The following is a 26,564-nucleotide window of genomic DNA, read 5'->3' as shown; positions in this document are numbered from 1 at the left end:
TTACTCATCCCAGCTTCTGCCAACCTAGCAGTTCGAAAGCACGTAAAAATGCAAGTAGAAAAATAGGGACCACTATGGTGGGAAGGTAACAATGTTCCGAGCGCCTTTGGCGTCTAGTCATGCCGGCCACATGACCATGGAGACCTCCTCGGACAAGCTCTTTGGCCCCTAGAGTTGGAAACTACTAGCATGCATGTGTGGGGGAACCTTTACCTTTTACCTAGCATTATATGCTTTTAATTTTTTTTTAGTTGTTCACTGTTTACCCTGGCCTTCCAAACAAAGATTAGATTTACACATAACATTAAGTGGTTAAATACGTAAGTGGTTTGGTGCAGTGCATGAATTCATCTTCTATTTAGTATAGACTTGTTTAATGTATTAATAATAAAATCTATCTGGGATTGTTGAAATGATGTGCAGAATTTCCCAAATCTAGTTTCCTTTCAGTTTGTCATGTAATCAAATGACAATCTGTTCTTCAAATTTTATGGAAGTATTTAAGTTGCGTATTTAAAAAAATAGGTGCCATATGTGTTATTGTATTTTATTTTATTTTATTTTTATTTATAAAAATAAAAATTATTCTATTATGTATGCTTCAACTTTCCTTTAGAAATGGGCAGCGAAATAAACATTAGCAGAGTTTAATTGCACATGTATTGCATGGTGATGGATTCTTTTCTGGCAGATCATGCTATTCCTTTTGCAAAGTAATCTATGTATACATTCCAGCAAGAATGTCTAATCTTCTCCTTGCAAATGCAATATTTTGAGTTTTACTATTTTGGAATCCAGCCAATTGAAAATGTTCTGGTGGAATTTTTCAAGTTAGGCTGGGGTGTTTTTTTCTGAGCTCAGTGCAAAAATATGGTTTCTGATTCATTCAGACCCCAATAGATCAATGTTTGTTGCACAACAACAAACTTGGTGGAGCAGTGGACTAATGCCTCATTAAGTAACACCAGCTGCCTGCAATTAGTGCGGGTTCGCATCCCACCAGGCTCAAGGTTGACTCAGCCTTCCATCCTTCCGAGGTAGGTAAAATGAGGACCCAGATTGTTGGGGGCAATAAGCTGACTTTGTAATAATGCTGCTGGGGGGGGGGCGAAAGCCCTAATAAGCAGGCATATACATAGAATGAAGGCTATTGCTAAGCACATTGATTTGTGCTTTAAATTGTAAGCCGCCCTGAGTCTTCGGAGAAGGGTGGGATATAAATGGGATTTTAAAAAAAGTGACTTGTGTAAGATAGGCATGGTACAGGATACTTATGGTCCTTGTTTGAGCTTGATTGTTTTGTTGCAGCCCTTTCATTATCAAATTAGGTAACATCATAAGTGCTAGAATAGAGTGAGGTTTGTGATGCATCCTCTTCTAAAAAGGTGACAATTATCAGCTGGTCTCTAAGCTTCCCTTTTGGATTGCTAATGAGACAGTCATTGGTGAACAACTATAGAGCGCTGTAGGGAAAATACCTTATCTGGACTCTTTTCAAGCAGGATTCAGGCCTTGGTATCCAATGGAGAGGACTCTGTTTTGTTTTTATTAACTTTGTCAGAATATAGGGGAGAGAGCAACTGTTCTGGTCCTAATAGAACTCTCAGGGGCCTCCCATGTCATCAGTCATAATGCTGTTCTGGATTGCTTGTGAGAGTTGAGGATTAGGGGCCCTATGTTGCAATGGCTCCACTCCTATCTGAGTACCATTGGTATAATATGTGTCTATGATTATGCAACTTGTTGGAACAAACTGAACTTGGCATACTTATCTGTCATTGCATAAATCTATCATTACAGTACATTTCTATCTGTTATGGGGTCCAGCATAGTCTGAAATACAGTGTGTTATATTGAGGTATTAATGTTCATCATTTTTTTTAAAAAAAAGATCTAGGATGGATAATTAATTCACACATTTTTGTACCTTAATGCAGGCCCAGACTTCTGTTGCATCAAAGGCACCAACTATGAAACCTGCTGAAACAAAGGTATGTCTTCTTAAAAAGGTGAACAAGTCATTCTTGCAATGTCATCTATTCAAGTGGGATTTTTCTTATCAAGTCTTATAGTTGAAGCTATCAATTTTTCCAAATTTTTAATAAAGAGTGATGTTGTTGAGTGGTGTTGGGAACAAATATGAAACTGTTGTTGTTAGTTGCGAAGTCGTGTCCGACCCATCGTGACCCCATGTACAACGTCCCTCCAGGCCTTCTTGTCCTCTACCATCTTCTGGAGTCCATTTAGGCTGCTTCAGTGACTCCATCCAGCCACCTCATTCTCTGTCATCCCTTTCTTCTCTTGCCCTCAACCTTTACCAGCATTAGGCTCTTCTCCAGTGATTCCTCATAAGGTGGCCAAAGTATTTGAGTTTCAACTTCAGGATTTGTCCTTCTAAAGAGCAGTCAGGGTTGATCTCCTCTAGGACTGATCAGTTTCAGGGACTCGCGGGAGTCTTCTACAGCACCATAGTTCAAAGGCTTCAATTCTTTGGTACTCAGCCCTTCTTATGGTCCAACTTTCACTGCCATACATTGCAACTGGGAAGACCATAGCCTTTACTATATGCACTTTTATTGGCATGGTGATGTCTCCTTTTTAGTGTGCTGTCTAGATTTGCCATGGCTTTCCTCCCCAAGAGCAAGCATCTTTTAATTTCTTGGCTGCAGTCCCCATCTGCGGTGATCTTGGAGCCCAGGAAAATAAAATCTGTCACTACCTCCATTTCTTCCCCATCTATTTGCCAGGCATTGAGAGGGCCGGATGCCATGATCTTGGTTTTCTTAATGTTCAGTTTCAACCCAACTTTTGCACTCTCCTTCTTCACTCGCAACAAGAGGCTCTTTAGTTCCTCTTCACTTTCTGCCATTAGAGTGGTATCATCTGCATATCTTAATATGAAACTAGTCTATCATTATTATATTTTTGCATAGATTAATGTAATTGTTTTGCATATTATTAATAAGATCTTTGACATGATTTCTGCATTTAACTCATGAATGTGTTTGGTGTAAGTTTCCAGCTGTATTATTTTGGATTCACTATCACATTAATTCCTTTTAGGAAGGTTTATATGAGAGGATATTGCTATTAGCATTATTTAAGAATTATTCTGGTTTATGGGACAGCATTTTTGCCATTACCTATCACTGACATATCACTCTTCCCACTGCCAACCCTAAATTAAAGAAGAAATAATTTCATATAGTGACATATGAGAAAAACTGATCAATTTTTCAGAGCCTTTGTAACCATTTAGGAGTTTATCTGGAGAAAAATACTTATTTTATTTTTTAAAAAAATAATTCTATTTATAATAGCAAAATCATTTTAACTGATTTTGCTTTTAACATTTGTTGATCTTTATCAGATTGGTGCTCAAGTGGTCATCATATAAATAGACCAAGTGGCTGCTCTATTTGTAGACTTAACGTGATAACCACAGAGGTTTAAAAAGATTGGGAGAGCCATCTACATTGTAGGATTGCTAAATAGTTAAAACGTGGACCTGCAGATATGTTCTTTCATTTATAGAAATAGATTTAGTGTTTTAATTGGCTCTTTGTGAAATATGTTTAACATAGGAGCAAATGGAGCCACTGAGAAATACAAGGAATAGTCAAGTTGATCAAGCCAACTTTCAGAAGGCTATTCTTCGTAGAGCTTGAAGTTGAATCTGTTGTCACTGAAACTAGAGTTGAGTTCCTTGTTTTACAAAGGACTTCTATTTTGCGTTCTTATAATGCTTGGAGAAATAAATGAAGATTAACATAAATGTATGTTAATCTTAGGCTTCATAATGCTTGGTTTACCTGTTCAGGAGCTTTCTTATAAAAGGGCAGCATGTTTGTTGGGGGAACAATTATCCTTTTCCTACATTACTGTAATTACTGAAGCTATTCTATTTTCGGGAAGCAGAAGTTAATATAATTTCCCAATGGCATCTGTTCCCATACATGCTTTGTTGTTTAATTAGGAATCACTCACATTTTTATACAATAGGCATCGATATTGCGAGTTCCTTAAATAGCATGAAGAAAGTTTACAGGAAGATGCTACTAATATTTCTCCAAAACATAGTCAATAAGGTTAATCTTCTAGATACTTATATCATTAATTCTATCCCATGTGCATTGAATACCAATTATTCAAACAAACATATAATTATTGTGTAGATAATACTGGACTTACAGCCACAATCGGGACTGGAACTTTTGTGCTAAGTGATGCTATCATTAAATGAATGGCACCTGATTTTACAACCTTTTTACTGTGATTGTTAAGGAAATATGAATTCTCCCATTGACTTTGTTGAGAGCCCCATGGGAAGGTTGTGGATGGGGATCACGTGGCCCCCAAGAATGCTGCAACTGTTGGCAATACACGCTGCCAAGCATCTGAATATTGATCACATGGCTGTGAGGACACTGTGACAGTTGCAAGTGTGAGGGAAGTGTCATGTCATTTTTTGACAGTGTCATAACTTTAAATGGTCATTTAAATGAATGGTTGTAAATGAGGTCTACCTGTATATGTTTGCAAGTATGTTTAGAGCTTTAGGTACTAATGTACACCCCAAAATTGGGTTCAACTTATCCACAAATCAAAGCTCAAATTTTTTTAAAGCCTGCCACAAACTTAAACTTATGCTGTTTTATAGATAATGATGTAACAGTTTGCCATTTCCCGTCAGTCATTGTTAAAAATTCAAGGGTCAGCTAATCTGCAGGTGACGCATTTTTCATGTTTGACTGAAATTTTGAAGGTTGATGTATTTGCATTTGGCCTTATCCACAATTGTGTATAGTTATTCTCAGTGCCCAGTAGTGTTGTCAGTTTGTGTTTCCCAAACCACAGCTAGCTATGCAATATAATCATGTAAAAATAAGTGCTGTAGCTGGCACCTGTAAAATTCCAAGTAAGCAATAAAATTTAACAAATTACCCCATCTTAATATGTCTGCATCCAAGGATAGTCTTCTGACTGTCTTATAAACAGGCAACTATAATTGGAATATGTGATCTGGAAGAGTTGCACAATAGTGGCATGTAAAATGATGGGGCTGAAATATATTTGTGCGGCAATACAGGAGCCTGGAAAATTACTGCACTATATTATTTCCAAAGAAAATAATCAGGACTGAGATAGCATGATGGCTGCAAAATTCCAGAAGGAGATGGCACTAACAAAAAGAAAGTACCTCTGTAATGGCATTTCTCAAAGAATAATCTTGGATTGAGAATAATTCTCAAACAGCATTGCCAATAGCAAATAATCGCTATTTTCAAACCTGAACTCCCATCCAAATTAACCCAAATTGTTCCATCACCCAGCCTGCTACAATGAACTGTGCTTTGTTCTGCATACTCCTAAATTTTAAGATTGCTTGAATCTAGAATGGTATTGAGACTATTGCATTATCTGTATTAAGGGCAAAAAAGAAATAAGATATTTGTGTTTACTCATCTCCAGCCACAGCAAAGAGAATAAAAAGTTAAGTCCCCTCTCAAATAAATACAGTTGTTATACACATAACACTTTGATGTTAAAAACGATGTTTTGGATTGGCTGAGATTTACTTTCTCAGCTGTTACATAGATTTGGTATTAAGCTGCAAGGGAACTTTCAGATGTTGCTGAACTACTATTTTTTATCATCCATCACTATTGTCATTATCGCTGGGGCTGCTGGGAATTGTGATCAGCTAGATGTACAATAAGATAACTTTCAGGTCTGCATGATGAAGGTAGAGTTTTGTTGAAAAGTAAAGTGCTTGTTCCAGCTGAGCTTAGAAATGGCCAAATATGAAAAAAGTCTTGCTAGTCGAAGAGTAATCTATCAACTTGCTTTCTACAGCTCAAATTATGAAATGCTAAATATTAAATAAAGCAAGCATATTGAATGTGACCTGTTAATGCAATTCTCCACACAATAATTTATGTGACTTTAGCTGAGCTGACTGCGTTTTCTCTAGTAAATGTTCGTTGAAACCCAGTATAAATTCAAGGGAAATCATCAAGATAGAAACTAAAGAAAATAAACATTTCCCAGAATTGAACCAACAGAACCATGAGGCAGTATTAAACTGAAATGTTCAATGAACCTCAGTATCTTGGTAACAAGTTCTTTTGGTTTTTTGGGGGAGGGAAACCAGCATGCTTATAAGCAACATTTATAATCCAAAGCTATGCAGGGTTTGGGATGTGCTTCAGCAGTTTATTTCATCCTTTGTTTTGAATTGTGGGGATACAATGAGCTAATATAAAAGAAAAGGACCATGTCCTCTTGCAATACAGAAGTAGTTTAATACGATTACAGGCCTGAAATTCCCCACTTTTATTTGAGGATGGAAATAAAATGACGTGTAATAATTGTAATAATCCATTTTTTGAAATATTTTAGCCTTTCATTTTTTAAAATCAAGATGTTACTATGTATGTCTCTACTCTCTTATACTTTTGTATAATTATTATCAGTCTGCTGTGCTGAATGTTGTGCTTTCTATTATCATAAAAACATGTGGTAAAAAGATAAAAAAAACCTTTTACTATGGCTATGGAATAAAAATTGAAACATTAAAACAAAAGAGAGCAGGACACCATAATTGCTACAGGGAGTGTTATAACAGACTAGAGTTAGTGCCCTCTGAAATTTAGAGGTTACTGGTTAGTGAAGGGAGATCTGGTTGTTCAAGAAAATGGTCCTGGGTAGAGGAACATTGATGCTGTTGGATTTCCTGATATTTAATACAGTATGTTGTTTAAATGCACTAAGTGTACACTCATAGGCCATAAGGGATTTCTTCCTTGGAGAGGCCAAAATGTTGGAGTTTTTGTGAAATAGTTCTAACCCATGTTGATTTATAATTTATCCTCCGTAAGGAGAGTCCCAAACCTGTGGGAAAGAACATTAATTTCAGCCAGCGTGCTATAATACAACCTCATGCACCTGTTTTGACCTTGGACATACTGTCTCTGTGTTTGTGCATAGTCAGGGGTGCTGTGCACATTCAGCTATTTCACTGGATCCCTGTGTCTCTTTAATTGAGGTATTGTCATTCTACATTTTCGACAATGGCCTCACACACACTATCATGTCAGAGTTGGCAAATAAACACTTCCAAGATGGTCCATGATGTCATTGGCAAGTAGGCAAAACCTTTCATTCATTAACTCAGGGAAGATGTTGCATCTCATAGAATAAAATGATTTAAGAGTATTAATTATGTTTACTTTATACTCATGTACTCAGTAGAATTCCAGATTATCTAGATCTTTTATGTATCAATCTAGGGAATAAATGCACTTCTTTCAGTTGAAAGGACTTTCTTAGGAATCTTTGTACTCAGAAATAGAAAAATCACCTCATTTACCTAATCTGTAGTCCATACATACATTAGGATTATTTCTAAAACTTGGGATCAAGTCTGATTTATTCCAAGTTATAGAGTGAGCAGATTATGACACAGAGTTATACATTTCTGGAATGAAATTAGGAATAGAATGAAAGATTTTTATCCTCTGCCTCCCCTTTTGCATCCACTATTTTTTTAGAATTTCTAATTACCCAGAAAAGAGAGCCTAAAACTTTTTTTTAAGGACAAACTTGACATTTATATGTATATATTGAAAAATACAAATTGTACCATTACAAATAATATACAATAATGTTTAAAGATAATTGGAGAATAGAAATTGAGAAAACTCAGTGTGAGTTCTAATTCTGTTTCAGTCACTCCAGGAAACCATATCAGAAACCAGTCGTAATGTTGTAGTTGGAACCAGTTGATAAATCAAAATAGTTATCTTAGCATCCACATTTGTCAAGGGAACAAGTCTATAATTTGTGCAGTGCTATGGATTTGAAGGGAAAAAGGTGCTTCAGAACTTCAGAAACCCTCATTGGTCAAATTCCTTAATACAATCATTTTTTTATGGGAGACAATATGTTTACATTAAGGAGTTGCAACAAGTGGTACAAATGCCACCACATCTCTTTCAAAAGATCTTTTCAGTTTCAAAGTGCTTCATGGCCCTAGTCAATAACTAGAAGACATAATATGATCTTTGTCCAGCTTGGGAAGAATTATAATCTTTGGCTAAATGACACATAGGAATAAGAATATTTTAGTTAAAAAAACTTCATTACATACTTCATAAGAATAAGAAATATACTTCATACTTTATAAGAATAAGAAATAGGAATCCTAGATATTTTTATATCAACCAACAGGGATATTTTGCTAGCACACTTCCATTATTTTATCAATATAATTGTGTTCACCATTTCTAGAGGATAGAAAGTTGAGGTTAATAAGAAGTTTCCTTATACTTTGAGCAATTTCTTTCCAAGATCCTGAGTTTGTACTCCCAATACTAGGCTTCCTCAAGCCAACAACAGACACATGGAGTGGAATCCCAGAAAAGGAAGAGAAACAAGAAGAAGGTGATACAGACCCTGGGTTGTGTGTTTTTATGCTTGATAATAACAGCTGTCACATTGCCAGCATGTGCTCATTCATTAATCCTTAACTAATACATTCTAGTTTATGTCTACCTTTTCTTTTATATGATCATGTTGCAATCACTTCTCATGGCACAGCACAGTTTGAAAATGTGTCATATAAATGCAGTCTAATAGTATTTCTTACCATTTAGTCTAATGTGCACCATACACTGTGTTAATATTTATGTCCTGGAGAATGATATAGCTGTGCTTTGGCAAATTTCTTCTTATCTAAAAGACAAGAAAGCTAAGAGGTTTCTGCATTTTTGCTTGTTTTTGATAACTGCTGTACAATATTAAAATGTGTGGAAGCATCAGAGAAAAGCTTTTATTCAAATTACAAAGAGGCTAGTTAATTGAAAGTATAGTATTACATAGAGTTTGAAGTGGGCAGTTTAACCTGTTGCTTATATAGATGCTTATATATATGCTTAATATTTGATATAAAAGCAATCCTCTAGTAATTGCTCTAAATCCCACTTTCTGATTTGAATTTCTATTTTCCTTCTAATCCATGATTTAAATTATTCTCATAAATGCCACCCTAACATTGCATCATTCATTACCTGATATATTTAGATTTCATTTCTTCATTCTGTTCGTCGCAGATGGTAAAAATTTTGCCTATGCACCATACAGTTGTTTTTGTACCATGCAGTTTTATTGTTTTTGACTTTTATTATGTATTTGTTATGTATATTTATAATGTACATATGATTATGTGTATGTTGTTTTATTCTTGATTGTCAGTCATCCATAATTTGGTTAAGATGGATGGCTATAGAAATGTTTTTAATAAATAAATAAAAATAAACACAGGTTTGTCTAAGTCAATTAAATAATTTAATAATAATAATAATAATAATAATTTTATTTATATACCGCCCTTCTCCCGAAGGACTCAGGGCGGTGAACAGGGCAAATGTATAAAATACAAAAAATACAAAAGTTAAAAAGGAATTAAACATAATGCCCAAATAAAAACGATAAATACAAATGTTAAGAGCAATAAAAAAAACCAACCCACCCCCTATCAGGCCAAGCCGGCTTGTTCAAACAAATGCGTTTTCAGATCGCGTCGGAAGGAGCGGAGGTCAGGCGCCATCCGGAGCTCAACTGGCAACCGATTCCATAGCTCCGGGGCGCCCACAGAGAAGGACCTCCCCCCGGGGGCCACCAATCGACATTCTCTGATCGGTGGCACCCTGAGGAGGCCCTCTCTGTGGGAACGCACAGGGCGGAGGGAAGTTGATGCCGGCAGCAGGTGCTCCCTAAGGTACTCCGGACCCCTGCCATGTAGGGCCTTGAACACCATTACCAGTACCTTGAATCTCACTCAGAAGACAATTAGTAGCCAATGCAGCTCACGGAGTAGAGGTGTAACATGGGAGTATCGGGAAACTCCCAACACGACTCTCGCGGCTGCATTCTGTACCAGCTGGAGCCTCCGAGTGGTCCTCAAGGGCAGCCCCATGTAGAGAGCGTTGCAGTAGTCCAAACGAGAGGTCACGAGCGCATGAGTGACCATACACAGGGCATGATGCTAAATGATGCTCAAAGTCATAGAAATAGTTTTTGGGCTTCTTAGTTGAAGCCCAAAGAGTTTAAGTTATACACAGCTTGCAGAATATCTTCCTGCAGTAGCCAGTGAAAAATGTAAATCAAGTAATTATTTTTTTATTATTATTATTTGTACTGCAGGCAACACAGAAATCAAAGACAGAACCTGGAAAAGCACTACAGGACAAAAAGGTAGGACGAAAAGCCTTTACTCTGAATGTGCATTAAATACATACAATATGATTTTTTCCTTTAAAAAAAACACTCCTTTGGTTTGTTCCTATGTGTTTACCTGACTTTATTTTGTTCTTTTAACCTTCTCTTAGTCATACTAAAGATATTTTCTCAACAGCATGCAAACCAGTTAGGATTAGAATTAGAAAAACCAGTGCTGTGGCCTTTTCTAAGCTTTCCATGGTAGCTCTGTGGGCCCATGAAAATACGTTTTTTCCAGTGTTGGAGCATTCACAGCTTCTTCTCTTTCTCAGTACAGTCCACCTGACAGGGTTATTGATGTGGGGGAAATATGGGGAGAAAGAAGTCTTAGGTATGTTCACCTCCTTGAGTTATTTACAAAGATAATAAAGGTGGGACTAAAAAAATTAAATAGTTAGAATTGTTTGAAAATATTTCTGTTATAGTTTTAAAAAACTGTTTTCAAGAGAATGTTAATGTGTATTTGCAGACTTAATTGTTCTCTCCAGATGTACATATCTGTACTTCACAACAGTGTCCAAATAAAGTAATTTTAAAGTTCACTGCTCTGAAATCAGCAAAATGTGGACCAAATAATATTAAACTATACAAGCATCTCTCTCTCTCTCTCTCTCTCTCTCTCTCTCTCTCTCTCTCTCTCCCCCCTCTCTCTCTCTCTTTCTTTCCCCGCCCACACACCCTCATTAAGAGGGCCGGTCAGAATTAAATATAATTTAATATAATTATAACATAATTTTAATATAATTATATAGTATAGTATAGTATAAATTAGGGTTTTACTTGATTGTCCTCAACTGTACAGTAGTCTTAATCTAGTTTAGGTCTGGAAGTCATTAACAGTTTATAGAACAGTAAAAAGGTTTCGTTCAGATTTCAGTATATGGTTAAAAACTCACTGATTCCATATACAATGGTCCAATCTTCTAAATAAAATAGAAGAATAAAAAGAAATGAAAAAAAAAATCAGTTGCCAGGTAGGTCTTTAGTACAAAATTTCTTTGTTGCTATTTAATAATCATATGGATTTTTTGCTACATGAATATAGCAACTTTATATCATTTAATGGAAGGCCTGGAGGAATGTTGTCCATAGGGTCACGATGGGTCGGACACGACTTCGCAGCTAACAGCAACAACAAGAGCCTTGGTAGAGCAGTGGGCTAATGCCTCCTTAAGTAACACCAGCTGCCTGCAATTAGTGCAGGTTCGCATCCCACCAGGCTCAAGGTTGACTCAGCCTTCCATCCTTCCGAGGTAGGTAAAATGAGGACCCAGATTGTTGGGGGCAATAAGCTGACTTTGTAATAATGCCGCTTGGGGTGTGTGTGAAAGCCCTAACAAGCAGGCATATACATAGAATGAAGGCTACTGCTAAGCTTGTAAGCCACCCTGAGTCTTCGGAGAAGGGCGGTATATAAATGTAATAAAAATAAAAAAATAAAAAATAAAGCTCTTAACAAAGGATTAAATAGCAGAATAAATAATTTCAGTTTTGAATTGAAGCCTGTATGAACAATGTTATTTTAAACTATATTAAACTATATAAAAATGAATGAGCTTATATTAATTTAACACATTTGTTTATTCAGTTTTTAAGTATTTATTTTCTTTAGAGGAATCTGATAATAGTGGAAAGATAGAATGTAAATTATTACCCTACCCTTGAAGGACTATGTCTATCTTAATGGTGGGATTTATATTTTAATAATCAGGCAGGGGTACATGACTGTTTGAATATATCAGTTATCAGGGCTTTTTTGTCATAGAACACCCAGAACGGAGTTCCAGCACCTTTTTTGGATGGAATCTTGTAGGGTAGGCAAGGCGGGTTGTATGACGTGTGTGAGTTCCGGCACCTTTTTTTTTTTTACAAAAAAAGTACTGTAAGTTATAATGTAATTATGTTAGAAGATTTATGTCTACACAGTGTTGAAATTTGTACTTTGTAGGGAAAGTAATAATATTGACGATTATTTTGTTCATCATGCAGATCATTCTGTTTTAGAATAAAAATCATTAAAAGAGGTTTGATTAAGTTTTCATATTACTGTGTGTACTACAGGCAGATGAATCTCAACCTGTCAGTCCAATTGAAGGGAAGCAGAAAGATCCTGGAGGGGTAATTGATTTACATATTATGATAAAAATATTTTAAATAGAAATTAGTATAAACAGATGCATAAAAATTCAAAAATATATTTGTGCAGGCTAAAAGTCCAAGCAAAGAGTCTTTAGGGAAGGAGCCTAAACAACCAAGTTTGGGAAAAGAAGCTTCTGGTCAAAATGCCAAATCAACACAGCTGGCATCAACTAAAGAAGCAAAGGTAAGGTGATCTTTCTAATAAAAATATTCAGGTAGCATTTCTTGTTAAATTTATGATAGCCTACTCCAAAATGACACACTCCAGAAATGCTAAGACTTGTTACTAGGATTCCTAACCATAGGCCATGTTAAGTGGGAATTCTACGAACTGAATTTTGTTAATTTGGAGAGCAACATAATGAAAAAAAAACTGGTAGAAAAGGAATCCCAAAGACTAAGAAGGACAAGTGAGGGGAAATGTATTACTAAATAAATCACTTTGGTAAATAACCTTCACCCTTTATGCATTCTTAAAAACAGATAAGAATATATTCCAGATGTGTAATTATGACCTGTTATAATTATGGTTGTGTTTGTGGGGTGGTTCTTGTCGTACAAATGTTTGCAGAATAATAAGGCAATTTCAAGTACTTGTGTAATTTAGATTGAAACCTCACAGTTGGTCACTTTATTATATTACAGAATTGGCCAAAGCTCACTAGCGGGACATACTAGCCACTCTTTGATCCTGCCATAATAGCAGCATTTTGCAATAACTCAGTTTGGTTGTTTAAAAATGTACTTAAAAAGCTTTACTGTGGTAGTTTCAGAACAGTTTCCATTTAGTAATCATTGGTTAATATAAAAGCATTTTGTAAGGTTAATGTATTAAATTGGGTTAGATCACATCCCTACTATGAGATTATTGAATTATTTAAGAAATGTTACTTTCCTTAACACCTCAGTTTTAATGAGGAACTATATAGAATAGCATTGTGCATTGCTAATAAAATATTTTTTCCTCTCAAATTTTTATTTGCATGGCTAGAATTACACCGTTGATCCTTTTATTTGACAGTGCTCTAGTGTCACTGCATCTCATAAACAATAAATTATTAATCAGAAATGAAAATACAAATAGTCCTTGACTTACAAGCACAATTAAGCCCAAAATTTCTGTTGTTAAGCGAAACATTTGTTAAGTGAATTTTGCCGCATTTCATGACCTTTCTTGCCCCCAATTTATAAGTGAATCACTGCAGTTGTTAAGTTAGTGACACAGCTTCCCCATTGACTTTGCTTGTCAGAAAGTTGCAAAAGGTGATCACATGACCCCAGGACACTGCAATTGTCATAAACATGAACCTGTTGGCAAGTGTCGGAATTTTGATCACATGACCTTTGGGACGCTGCAATGGGTGTAAATGTGAAAAATTGTCTTACGTCACTTTATTCAATGCCGTTGTAACTTTGAATGATCACTAAATGAACTGTCGTAAGTCAAGGACTACCTTTATACGTAAGTTACATTTTTACAGTAATTCTGAATTATGCTTGTAGTAAATGATTTCATATTACGCTTTTTATTTAAGACCAGTGTAAAATCATACTTGAATGACAATTTTTGCTTAGAATTTGGGCTGCTCTAAATATGAGTGTACTTTGCATGGGCTGATCTTACCTTTTTCTACCTTAGGCTAACACCGACAAGAAACCATTGGCTTCCAAGGTAGCTGTTGGCAAGGTAGCTGTTGGCACAGCTGGAGCAGTCACAGCTGCTGGCTTGACTGCTGCATCTGCAGAGGTGAGTTTAGTGTGGTGGTTAGTGGTATGTGTATGTTTAATTATGTACTAGCTCTGAGAAATACATTCTTGTTTTCAGACTAAAGAACATAAACTGGCATCTCCTGTTCCAGTTACTGCAGGCAGTAAACCAGCAGAAAAGGTAAATAAAGGGTTTACTAGCTATGTATTCTACTGCTGTATTATTATCTTTTTAAAGAACCATTTTAAAAGTAGCTAGCCAGCATGGATATTCATTGATATTCTTTTAAATATGCACAATCAGCTTTATTTCAAACTGTAATTTCCCCATCATTACTATGGTGGCTCCTGACTCCTGAGAAAATAAAATGTAGAGCTATGTTGTACTACGTATACAAATGTTCAGCAAGCATTGTGGGCCCAGTTGGCAAAGGAAAACTCAGGACTAAGTATAGGTTGGAAACATGCGGAAGAGTCCTTCATCCTACAGTGGATAGAAAATGGCTAAAATGATGATGATGATAATGATGATGGATGATGATGATGGCGATGGCGATGATAATGATGATACAAATGTGCACTTGTATATGTGCCACATGCACACTTGAATAATCAAGTGTCTATGTGGCACATATAATCTCTTACTGCCCTGATTGGAAGGCTTTGTCCATCCTTTTGTTTTTTAAGCTGCTTGACGCATGAATAATCTTTCTCTCACTTTAAATCTCTGCCGTTTTGCTTGCTTGCATTTGAGTAATTTTTCTGTTTGTCTATAAATCTCTCCCTGAGTCCTTTTTACGCTTCACGTTCTTTACTAAACTATCCACTTCCTTTTCTTTTTTCTAGTCATTTCTTCTAGGTGTGGCTTCTCTGAGTCAAGCTTACTGTTATATCAAGCAGACTCCCTATGCTTGTATTATCTTTCTAGACATCTTTCTTCCTGTACTCATAACACCACACCTTTTATATATTTTCAAATTCAACATTTGTTTCTTCCTCTTACCTCTTCAGGGCGATCTTCCTCCTCCTTCATTCCAATTTTCCTAAAGTTTTCCTTTTTTGTATACTAAAGAGCTCCTTATTTGATCCTGTGATCCAACTGTTTTATTTTCTAAGTTATCCCAGCATTTACCTGCATTTTCAAGTCCTATTTCCTACATTCTGCTAATTTCAATACCTAGATATCTGGATTTCTAGCAGCTAAGTTATTTATTTCTCTTATTTGCAAGTCTCTATCATATTGCCCAGATTATTTCTCCAGTGTTAAAATATCTCCTGGGTTACATAACTATAATTTTAGATACTAATATTTCACAAAAACCTTTTAGAATTTAGATAATATGTTGTTAGATTTTACTGCATTGGTTTTATATATTTGATTATAATAACTTTAAGCTGTATTTACTAAATAACATCTTAACATAGAACATTATAGTAGTCACCTACTTCATGTCAGTGCTAGATATTATTAACAAAAATGTCTCCCCAGTCTGATTTAGATACTGCCTTAGATGATTTAATAGATACCCTTGGAAGTCCTGAAGAAAATGAACCACCTGCTCCAATATATCTTGGACCAGAAGTTTCGGTATGGGATTTCTTCTATAAAAACCTTATGCATGAAACCTGCATTTTTATAATTACATTTTATAAATTTGCATGTAAGGAAAATAATGATAAGTTTATCCAAGTTTTGTTTTCCCATGTGACATCCTTGAACATTAGTGTATGCCTCTCTGTTATGCATTTTTCAAGTTTTTAACTCACAATGAAGCCTGGATTTGTTTAACTGTGGTGTTTTCTTTCCTATCTCTATTACGGGAGGGATTACCCTTTCATTTTTTTATTTTGTGTTGCTTGCCAGTATATGGTGATCATTGTGTTTCAATTCAGTTGTTAACTCCAAATGAATTTAGGACAGCTTGCTTCCATGGGAATAGGTCTAGGTCAGGGGTAGGCAACCTCGGCTCTTTTATGACTCATGGACTTCAACTCCCAGAATTCCTGAGCCAGCTTGGCTGGCTCAGGAATTCTGGGAGTTGAAGTCCATGAGTCATAAAAGAGCCGAGGTTGCCTACCCCTGGTGTAGGTGAAGTGACTGAAAAGAATTTTCAGAAGGTAGAACTTTCTCATGCAACTTGCTCTAAAAAATTAAAAACAGCTAGCATCCGCAATCTTTTTCCTTTCTTAAATATGCTTTCATTTTATGTCATTGAATGGTAATCTGGTCTACAGACCATTAGAAGTAGCATTACAGTGTTGTGAATGAATTATATGCTCTTTAAAATTTACATATTAGAGAACAGGGAGGTTGAATGACAGTCTAGTCTTTTTGCTTTTTCTGAGTAGAATAAAGTTATAGAACAGCAAAAGAGAGAGAACTATTTCAGACAATAATGTTTGGAAATATGTCTATGCTTAGGGAACTTTTCTCCCTCTGTAATCAAAATGCAGGAGAAAGAAGGTTTGGGTATTTACAAACTCTGTACTATGAATTAATCTAACCATCATTGATATATAACTGGGTAGGTTAATGATTTTTATTATTCACATAGTCAGATAAAAAGAAGCTAATAATGGCATCTCAAGTATGGAAGAAGAATAATCATTTTCTGACCTCTAAGTAAGGGATTTTTTTTAAAAAAAACACACTGTAGTGAGTTTATTTCCATTTCCAATTATTAATCCTAATCATTAAATTATCCTGATAATTATCACCCAGAATTGAACCAACAGAACCATGAGGCAATATTAAATCTAACTGTTCAATGAACCTCTATATCTTGATAACAAGTTCTTTTGATTTTTTTTGGAAACCAGCGTGCTTATAAGCAACATTTATAATCCAAAGCTATGCAGGGTTTCGGATATGATTCAGCAGTTTATTTCATCCTTTATTTTGAATGGTGAGGATACGATGAGCTCATGTAAAAGAAAAGAACCATGTCCTCTTGCCATACAAAAGTAGTTTAATATGATTAGAGAGCTGAGTTTCCGGTTATATTTGAGGATGGAAATAAAATGATACATGTATCCAAATAATATTCCATTTTTTAAAAAAAAATCTTTTAGCCCTTCATTTTTTAAAATCAAGATATTACTACCTCCACTTCTACTCTCTTATATTTTTGAATAATTATCAGTCTGCTGTGCTGAATGTTGTGCTTTCGTATATTTTTCTATTATCATAGAAACATGCGGTAAAAAGGTAAAAAAAAGTCAAAAAGTAAAAAAAAAACACCTTTTCCCATATTGTCAATCGAATTCAATCTTTTACTATGACCATCGAATAAAAATTAAAACATTAAAACAAAATAGAACAAGACATAATAGGGTATTACAATTAATGATGGGATCATGAATGGGTCACCAGAATCTGCCTAATTTTACAGACAATATAGCAGAATTTAGGTAAAGATAAACTGTATCCTACTGATTTGATAGTAAAAGCTGTTCATAAAAGAGATCAGATTTTCCTTGTAAGGCAAGGAGTTATAAAATGAGTCTGTGGGTCCTTATATAGGGTGCAATATAATAGGGCCTGAGCTGTGGTTTCAATGGCCCCTTGTCCACAGGGCACAATCTCAATTCATATGGGACTTTTTTAAAATCAGCTCACCAGAACTGCTACAGGGAGAGTGTTATAACAGGCTAGAGTTAGTGCCCTCTGAAATTTAGAGACAGTTACATGATATAACTCTCTCACTGGTTAGTGAAGGGAGATCTGATTGTTCAAGAAAATGTTCCTGATAATTATCACCTCCTACCAGATGGTATGTTATTTTAAAACCCAGCATGTTTTAAGTATTAGGTAAAATATTATCTAATTTGTCTTATTAAAATGAACTGCTGTTCTCAATTATTAGGTAATTGAGGTAAACAGATGTGTTCTATACAATAGTGGTAGAATAAGAGAACAGAAAAGACATTTGCAGATGTAGACATCAGCTTGTATTGATTTTTAATTCATTATTATTTTTATTATTATTTTTCCTTCCATAAGCATAGATTTTTACCAAATATTAGGGATAACTGCTTTCCGTAGATAACTAACTAGTGTTAAAATGAAATTAAAATTATTTTTTTCTTAATAAATTGGAATCTTATGGAAATAGCTTTTATGTAACTATGAATTAATTGTTTAGCTCAAGAATAAAATGTAACTTTTCCTTTGATGTAGGACCCAATATCGTCCTTAAATATAGAAGAGTTGGGCAAGTGGGAGAGCACAATTCCTCCAGAATACAGGAAATTATTGGAGGTATAAACTACTCAGTGTTATGTTTCAGCCATTTCCTATAAGGCATATTGCTTAAAATATCATCACAAACACACTTTTCTTTTTCAGAGTAAAGGTGATGATAAAATAACTTCTCCATCAGTTGCAGTGGGAGAATCACAGGTATGGTTAATTTGTTCAGTACAAAATGTGAACAGAGGAAACTATTACTGTTCTTTACATATAAAGTTATCCATGCTTTTTTCAGACACAAAACAAATAAATAAATAGGTTTAGACACATATAATAGGACCATGCAGTATTTAATCTCTAATTGGTGATCTGGAGCACACAGTATTTGCAACACCTTAAAAATTTTGGGTGATTCTGAGAAAAGATGCTTCTGTTTTAGGATGTTGCAGTCAGCTACTCCAAAACACCTGAAAATTGAATGTAATATTTAATCACAGAGAAAACTTATTAGTTGGGATGCAACCAATTTACTATATATAAGTAGTCATGTTCTTATACAAGTGACTAACTCAAACTACTAGAAATGTGCAGGTTTAAATGATTTGTTTGACACATAAAAGTGGATAGTATTATGTTTGTTGAATTCATTGAATAATCTCTAGAATTTGATACAGAATGTTATATAGAAAAGGTTTTGTACTTTGTGTGGTATAAATACAGTGATTTTTGTTATAGACAAGAATTGTGGATTCAGACTAAGGTGTGCCTTTTTCATTTCTAATATAAAGTATATGGGGCATAGTCGTTAAATAAAATTAAGAATTCCTTTTAATTCTGTAATTATATTTCAAAATCTTTTGCTAAGTTAAGGCATGTTGGTGACTAATTCCAGGAAAAAAAAATCAGTCAAGGCAATTAACGTCACATGAAGTGTTAATACCACTCTACAATGCCTTGGTAAGGCCACACTTGGAATACTGCATTCAGTTTTGGTCACCACGATGTAAAAAAGATGTTGAGACTCTAGAAAGAGCACAGAGAAAAGCAACTGGAAGCTAAAACATACAAGGAATGGTTGCTGGAATTGGGTATGTCTAGTTTAATGAAGAGAAGGATGAGGGGTGACATGATAGCAGTGTTCCAATATCTCAGGGGCTGTCACAAATAAGAGGGAGTCAAGCTATTCTCCAAAGGGCCTGAAGGCAAGATAAGAAGCAATGGATGGAAACTAACCAAAGAGAGAAGCAACCTAGAATTAAGGAGAAATTTCCTGACAGTTAGAACAGTTAATCAGTGGAACAACCTGTCTCCAGAAACTGTGAATGCTCCAACACAGGAAGTTTTTAAGAAGAGACTGGACAGCCATTTGTCAGTGTAGGGTTTCCTGCCTGAGCAGGGGATTGGACTAGAATAGATGACCTCCAAGGTCCTTTCCATCATCATCATCATCGTCATCATCATCATCATCATCATCATCATCATCATCATCATTATTGTCATTAAACAAATGATCTTAAGGCAAGGACTATCTGTATTTTATTTGAATCATGCCATTAAATAAAACACTCGATATTATGTGTGAATGTAACCACTGAACAGCAAAGAACTGCTAGAAAAGCAAGCTGTTGTAAAACTTGATTGCAAATCATCTTTTTTCCCCTTCTTGTCTTCCCTTTTGATGTTAGTGCTTCTATTAATAGAGAATGATGGGTGTTTCTAGATTAGAAATTGGCTAATTTAGCTATGTAGTATTTGCATTAAAAATATGGTGCCCATAACCTGTAAAGAGCTGTTGGGTAACTTGTATAAGTCTAACCCAGTTTATGTTTTCATTTAGCCAACAATGACAGACGATGATCTTGCAGATGCTCTGGCATCTGATTTCACTTGCACTACTATACCATCTTCTGGAGAAAAGGAAGTCAGGCCAAAAGAGGTACTGGTTTACTGTCTTTTAAAGGAATATTGCCAAGCATGAAATATCCATTTACAAAGGTAGTTTTAATATATTGCTTTAGCAATAGCAGTACATTTAAATTAATATATTTCTTTCAATACATTACAATACACTAATTAATACATTCATATTAATTTAATGCTTTGCTTTTATAATTTATGCCAATACATTTTGTGTTTATATTTATTTATTATATATTTATATTTTTGTGCTGTAAGCCTGCAACAAAAGATGACCTTTTACAAGCCCATACTACAACATCAGTCAGCAGTTCAGCTCCTCCCAAACAGAAAAAACCGAAATTGGAAGAGGTAGATATGTTACTGTTCTATATTAAATGCTCTGATACTTAAAAATAGATGCACAAAATTATTATGGCCAAGGATTTTGGAAGGCTGCTACAAAGGTTAAGTAACAAAATCTTTTCCAGTCCTTATTATACATGTTTAAACTATATCATGAGAATTTGTACTGAAATATATCAATAGAACTGAATTTAAACTTCAGTCATTGAATGAGTCTTTCCAACTGAAGAAAATATTTTCATTTTTGCAGCTTTTTTCATTCAGCATTTTTCAAAATGCTTTTAAAATGAGGACTTTATTGTGTTTCATCTTAGTGGGGTCCATCCAACAGAAGGGTGACTGTGGCTTTAGGTGAGAAAATTTCAGTAGTCTACAGCACATTATGAGCCTTTGAACAGTTTGAGGTATATAGCCCTAATCTGTAGCTGATAGTTAAAGGAGGTTGAGATTTTATTTGAAAATACAAATAATGCACACTATATCCTTTAGTTGCCGCAAGATCTCAAACACATGTACGCTTGAATTTCAGATGTGAAATCAGAACGTGATTTCATTCTCTGCCAAAATGATCAGTTTTTTTCCACTGTGGCTTTTATTGGGCATGACTTTTATTTTTCCTTTCTACCTGTGTTAAATGTTGCACTATAATTATCCTGAATGTTTATTGAGGCACAGGATCACAAGCAATTATAAAAGCACATTAGGATCCCATTAATCTACTATCTAATGTTGAATAATAATAAGTATAGCTGGAGAGAACATGTTTGTCACTTTACCTAGAACAGTGGTGGCGAACCTATGGCACGCGTGCCAGAGGTGGCACTCAGAGCCCTCTCTGTGGGCACACGCGCCGTTGCCCCAGCAGAGTTCGCCAGAGTAGCGAGCACATGGCTTTTGGAAGCAACAGGGCAGGAAGTGAGCAAGCAAGCAAGCGGCGTTGCCCCCCTGGGGATGCCCCGGAGACGGCAAGGGGCTGGCCCCGGCCACACTCACCCAGTCTGCCATGACCACTGCAGCCATGCCCACCCAGTGGGCCATGCTTCCCTACCCGCACCTGAGGGCACCACAATGCTGATGCAGCCCTGGCACTTTGCGATAAATAAGTGGGTTTTGGGTTGCAGTTTGGGCACTCGGTCTCTAAAAGGTTCGCCATTACTGACCTAGAATGTGGCAATAATTACTCAATTCATGGATTTCCCCCCCCCCCTTTTTATTGAAATAAACAAGGATTAATTTTCCTGAGATTTCTCGTAATTGTTTCTTGTATAAATCACTCTACTTTCCTGAGCTCACAATTGTTATACTACAACTAAGTCTTCAGCTAAGTTTCAAGATTCATGGTGGATTTATTATTATTATGGCTGATGAGCCTGTATTATTATAGATTACTTGAAATTCAATATTAACTACAAAAAAAGAGACTGTGCAATCCAGCCCAAGGCAATTGCCCTGTAATGGAAATGTGCATAATTTGCCATCCTGCATTCAAATGTTTTAGCTATCAGGTCTAGATTATACTATAAAACAATTGCTGAAAAATCTGAATTGTCAATACAGCATTATGTCCAATAATTCCAGTATATGTGCAGATGTAAGGAATCGCCTGTATTATTATTTGCATTTTGGCTTTACAATTTAGGTGACAGTTAGTGATAGTGCCCTGGATGCACTTGTGGATACACTTGGTATGCCAGAACCTGAACCTGAAGAAGATACCAGTTCCTTCATTGAAGTTGAAGAGGTAAATCTGTGCTGCAAACATTTTGAGAAACTAGCCCAAAATAGAGCCACTTTGATCTAGTGATCAAGACACCTGGGTAGTAACCAGGAGATTGAGAATACTGGTCCTACCTCAGACATGAAAACCAACTGGGTGATGTTCAGCCAGGCACTCACTCTCAACATTGCCTACCTCACAGGGTTCTTGCTGTGGGGAAAATGGGAGAAAGAAGAAATATTAGGTATCACTGCCTTGAGTTATTTATAAAATAACAAAGGCAATACTTTTTTTAAAAAAGTCTAATCAACTAATGTACAAATAATCAAACAGAACAATTTTTGCTTGTTGGTAAAAGAGTTGGAAAGCTTAAGAATGACTAGGAAGATTTGTGCAATAAAATAGACAGGGGTTTTTTTTTTTTTGCATTTGTACTCCTAAATTTAGAGTAAGCACAATTAAATACATTAAGAGGTATTTGTGAATAAAAATTAAGATTAGGTTGCAGCTGTGGGGGAATAAAGTACTATTTAATTACATAATATATGTTCAATAGTCATGAAATACTTAGGTGTATATAATTCGATCAATGAATTATGAATAATATACACCAATAAGTATTAAATCGATTCAATCAGTTTAAATTTAGGCAGTTTTAAATCCCACTGATTTTGGAGTATGTATTTAGATTTCCGAAGAATCATCTTTTATACTGATAAATTGTTTTTTCTCCCCTCCTTTAGCCAAAAGCCACAGAAAGGAAAGAAAAGAAACCTGGTGAACATGATGATACAATTCCTCCTGAATACAGATTAAAACCAACCTTGGTAACTAATAATCACCAGCCTTCAGTAACATGCAATACATTATTTTATTAGTTTAGCAATTGCATTGGAATATTAAATTATTCAGTTATTTAGTTGATGTTGTAGTTTTACTTTAAAGCCACTTGTTCCTAAATTTTGCCGTATCATTTCCAGGTTAAGAGGGATAATTGCAGTTTGAGCACTGGGAATCTTGACCTGGGTGCACTTTCATCTTTCACTGCTTTGATGTGCCATAAAAGGCAAGAATAGGGAAATGCTTATTTGATCCCTTTGCAACCGTCTGATGAAAAGGGCACACTATAATGATTCCACGCAGAATCTGGGTAGTGATTGATAGCAAGGGGGTGATATGGTCTTTTAGCTTTTTGATTGTCTCTTTTGAACAGTATGTAGAAGTTGTTTGTCTCTATGTGCCTGTTGATGGCTGGTCTTCAAAACCTGGAGCTATATCATCAAGCTTACCAATTGTCAAATGTTAAATACTGGAAGCCAACAATTGGTGTTGTTTTTCTTAGGGATATACAAATACAGCAGTGTTGGCCAAATGGATAGTATTAAGATCTAAATATAATAGAACTAGTATCTCTAGAAACAATTATATCAGTTAGGAAGCAATGTTATATAATGACTAAACGTAAAGATCCTATGCTTTTTTCCCTGCTAAATTGTATTTATGGGGAAATCCAACATTAATGGGGAAAAAGGCAGTGATATGGGAAAATTGGTTGAAAGTGGTGATACTGATTTTGGACCAAGTGATAGATAATGAGGATGTGTTTTTAATATGCATTCTGCTAAGAACAAATATTTATCAGATACAACTCAGTGGCAATATTTGCTGGTACAATATTTGTTAATAACATTGTTTAGACAGCAGTATTTCCAACATCTGAGACACCTGAGAAATTAGATCATCTGGTTTAATGTTTTATACAATGAAAATAATATTTAGAGCTTATTGAACTCCATTAAGTCTGTGTAGAAAAGGATTGTCGAGGACAGAATTTACAGGTTGTCCTTGACTTTCGACCATTCATTTAATGATTGTTTGAAGTTATGATGGCACTGAAAAAGTGATTTACAACCAGTCCTTGCACTTATGACCAGTGCATCATGTGTAGTCATGTGACCAGAAACCAGGTACTTGGTATCCAGCATGTATTTACAATGGTTGCCACTTTATGACCTTCTTAGGGGACTTCTGACAAGCAAAGTCAATAAGGGAAGCAAGATTCACTTAATGATGACAGCAGTTTCCTTATCATCTGTGGCAAAAGAAGTTGTAAAATTGGGCATGACTCACTTAGAAACTATATGGAGGTTCCAGTCTCAAATGTAGACATAAGTCAAGGATGGCCTATAAGGCCTATATTAAGGATGATGTTTTTACAGTGTGCTGTGCTTACTAAGTTTGGGAGAAAACTAGACTATATAAATTGGATATGCAAGAAAACCTAAAATTTTCAGAGTATAACATTCTGTTGAATTACATACCTAGTATATGGAATTTGACAACTGGACAGCATGGCCAAAGGTGAGGAATGGTGGAAAATGAAGTTCATAAAAATGTGATGACCATAGGCTTCTACATCTGCCGTAGATTTTAATTTAATTTAATTTTAATTTTATTAAATTTATATACCGCCCTTTCCCGAAGGACTCAGGGCTGTTTACAGGGTATTTAAAATCAAACAGTACAAAATACAAAAGTTAAAAAACAATTTAAAAAGATTAAATTATCCCTGAACTAAAAACCTCAGTTAAAAATTCTTATCCTGGCCCGGAGAGCTCAAAGAGCCAGGTCTTCAGGTCCCGGTGGAATGAACGAAGGTCAGGGGCGGTCCTAAGCTCCACGGGCAGCTGGTTCCAGAGGGCAGGCGCACCCACAGAGAAGGCCCTCCCCCTGGGTGTTATCCGCCGAAGACCCTCCCTGTGTGAGCGCACTGGACGAAGGGAGTTTGATGCTGGCAGGAGGTGTTCCCTCAAATATCCCGGACCCAAGCCATTTAGGGCTTTATAGGTCATTACCAGCACCTTGAATCTCACCTGAAGGGCAACCGGAAGCCAATGCAGCTCGCGGAGTAGAGGTGTTACATGGGAGTATCGGGAGGCCCCCATCACAACTCGCGCGGCCGCATTGATCCACCTCAATAATCAACTTGGTGTCTTAATTATTGTTATTATATAGAATTATTAAACTTTGGGGAAAATGGGGAAAATATTTCTATTCCAGTTTGGACTTCTTTTGTATCTTTACTATTTTTATATTGCTTGAATATGAATTGCATTTTTATCACTAGTTTCTTTTAAAATATTAGGACAAAGATGGGAAGCCGCTGTTGCCAACACCCGAAGAGAAACCAAAGGTTATTTAACAATTTTTAAAATATTTATTTCCTATTACTTCTATTGAAAAAGAACCAGTTGAGTGAAAATTTTATCAGTTCTTTTTTCAAAATATATTGTGAATACATTCAACATTCTCTTTGGAGGAAAGTAGTGTATTACAAAGAGAAGTTCTGAATAAAGATTTTTCTTTTCTTTCTATTATTCTTTTCCTTTCTATTTTTGCAATAGCAAATACAATATCAAAACAAAGGACTGTTTGGTCCAGAGCTGCAAGTCACAGATTCCAGTTCTGTATTTGCAGGGAAAGTCAGAAAGAAGACAGGAAATCAAAAGCGTGCTTTCATTGTTGATACCCAGCAACTAATGCTTTGGGTGTGAACTTTTTTTTTTCTGATACCAATATAACAAGAAATCTAAATGAATAGCCTTATTCTTATATCAATTTGTCTTCATACATTGGTTGCCATTATCACATTTGATGGCAATGATTTAATCACATGTAGTTGAAGAAATTACCTCCTTTTAGCATTCAAGAATCTCCTTGTATCTTACTTCAACAGATGTCTATATTCTAATACCATGGAGGGATGAGAATCTTCTACTGAATTTTTTCTTACATGATTTTATAAGCATTTATTATCCCGCAGTTGTGGTCCACCTTTTTACTTTAAGAACTCAAAAGATAATGTCTTCCTCCTGCATTTCTTATATTAGTTTCTCTCTTACAGTGCAAGTGATATAATTTGTTGCCAATGTGTAGTGGGGGTGGGCATGGCTTCCACATGACTCATCTGGTCCGCGGGTTGGCAGTTTGACACCCCTGACTTAGGGAGTGCTGTAAAGCACTATGAAGAGATATATAAATGCTATTGCTATCGTGGCTGTCGTTTTTCTCTGTTTTTTTGTTTTGTTTACTCTATCTATTTTTTCTCTTTTTTACAGCCAATTAATGAGACTGAACTCATTGATGAATTTTCAAAAGACTTTGTCTGTCCTGCTTCTTCCACAAAAAATTCAAAACCAACTGAACTTGTTGATACATCTAAGGTATGTTTCTTTTTCCCAGTAAAATCCAAAATCCTGTAATGAA

The 26,564-nt window shown here is 35.6% G+C and overlaps 1 protein-coding gene across 7 annotated transcripts in view; it reads left to right on the top strand.

The window, feature by feature from the left end:
• Window positions 1-26,564, top strand: part of CAST (calpastatin) — a 77,384-nt gene that overhangs the window by 34,918 nt on the left and 15,902 nt on the right. For 4 of the 7 annotated variants that reach the window (XR_014491443.1, XM_083354555.1, XM_083354558.1 and 1 more), the window contains 16 exons: window positions 1,938-1,991; window positions 8,380-8,445; window positions 10,207-10,257; window positions 12,343-12,399; window positions 12,488-12,604; window positions 14,060-14,167; window positions 14,246-14,308; window positions 15,617-15,715; window positions 18,308-18,388; window positions 18,476-18,529; window positions 20,157-20,255; window positions 20,495-20,587; window positions 22,221-22,322; window positions 23,042-23,125; window positions 25,444-25,491; window positions 26,417-26,521. Coding sequence is in view for 6 of the 7 variants with exons in the window: in XM_083354555.1 (XP_083210681.1) it covers window positions 1,938-1,991; window positions 8,380-8,445; window positions 10,207-10,257; window positions 12,343-12,399; window positions 12,488-12,604; window positions 14,060-14,167; window positions 14,246-14,308; window positions 15,617-15,715; window positions 18,308-18,388; window positions 18,476-18,529; window positions 20,157-20,255; window positions 20,495-20,587; window positions 22,221-22,322; window positions 23,042-23,125; window positions 25,444-25,491; window positions 26,417-26,521 (1,281 nt within the window). In the remaining variant the exon portion in view is untranslated. The remainder of the gene's footprint in view (window positions 1-1,937; window positions 1,992-8,379; window positions 8,446-10,206; window positions 10,258-12,342; window positions 12,400-12,487; window positions 12,605-14,059; window positions 14,168-14,245; window positions 14,309-15,616; window positions 15,716-18,307; window positions 18,389-18,475; window positions 18,530-20,156; window positions 20,256-20,494; window positions 20,588-22,220; window positions 22,323-23,041; window positions 23,126-25,443; window positions 25,492-26,416; window positions 26,522-26,564) is intronic. The other 3 variants (XM_083354556.1, XM_083354560.1, XM_083354559.1) reach the window with 1 other exon arrangement.

Source organism: Vipera ursinii, assembly GCF_947247035.1.
Source record: "Vipera ursinii genome assembly, chromosome: 2".
Taxonomy (NCBI): Eukaryota; Metazoa; Chordata; class Lepidosauria; order Squamata; family Viperidae; genus Vipera; species Vipera ursinii.
The sequence above is the reverse complement of the archived record's forward strand: the minus strand, read 5'-3'. Positions and strand labels throughout refer to the sequence as shown.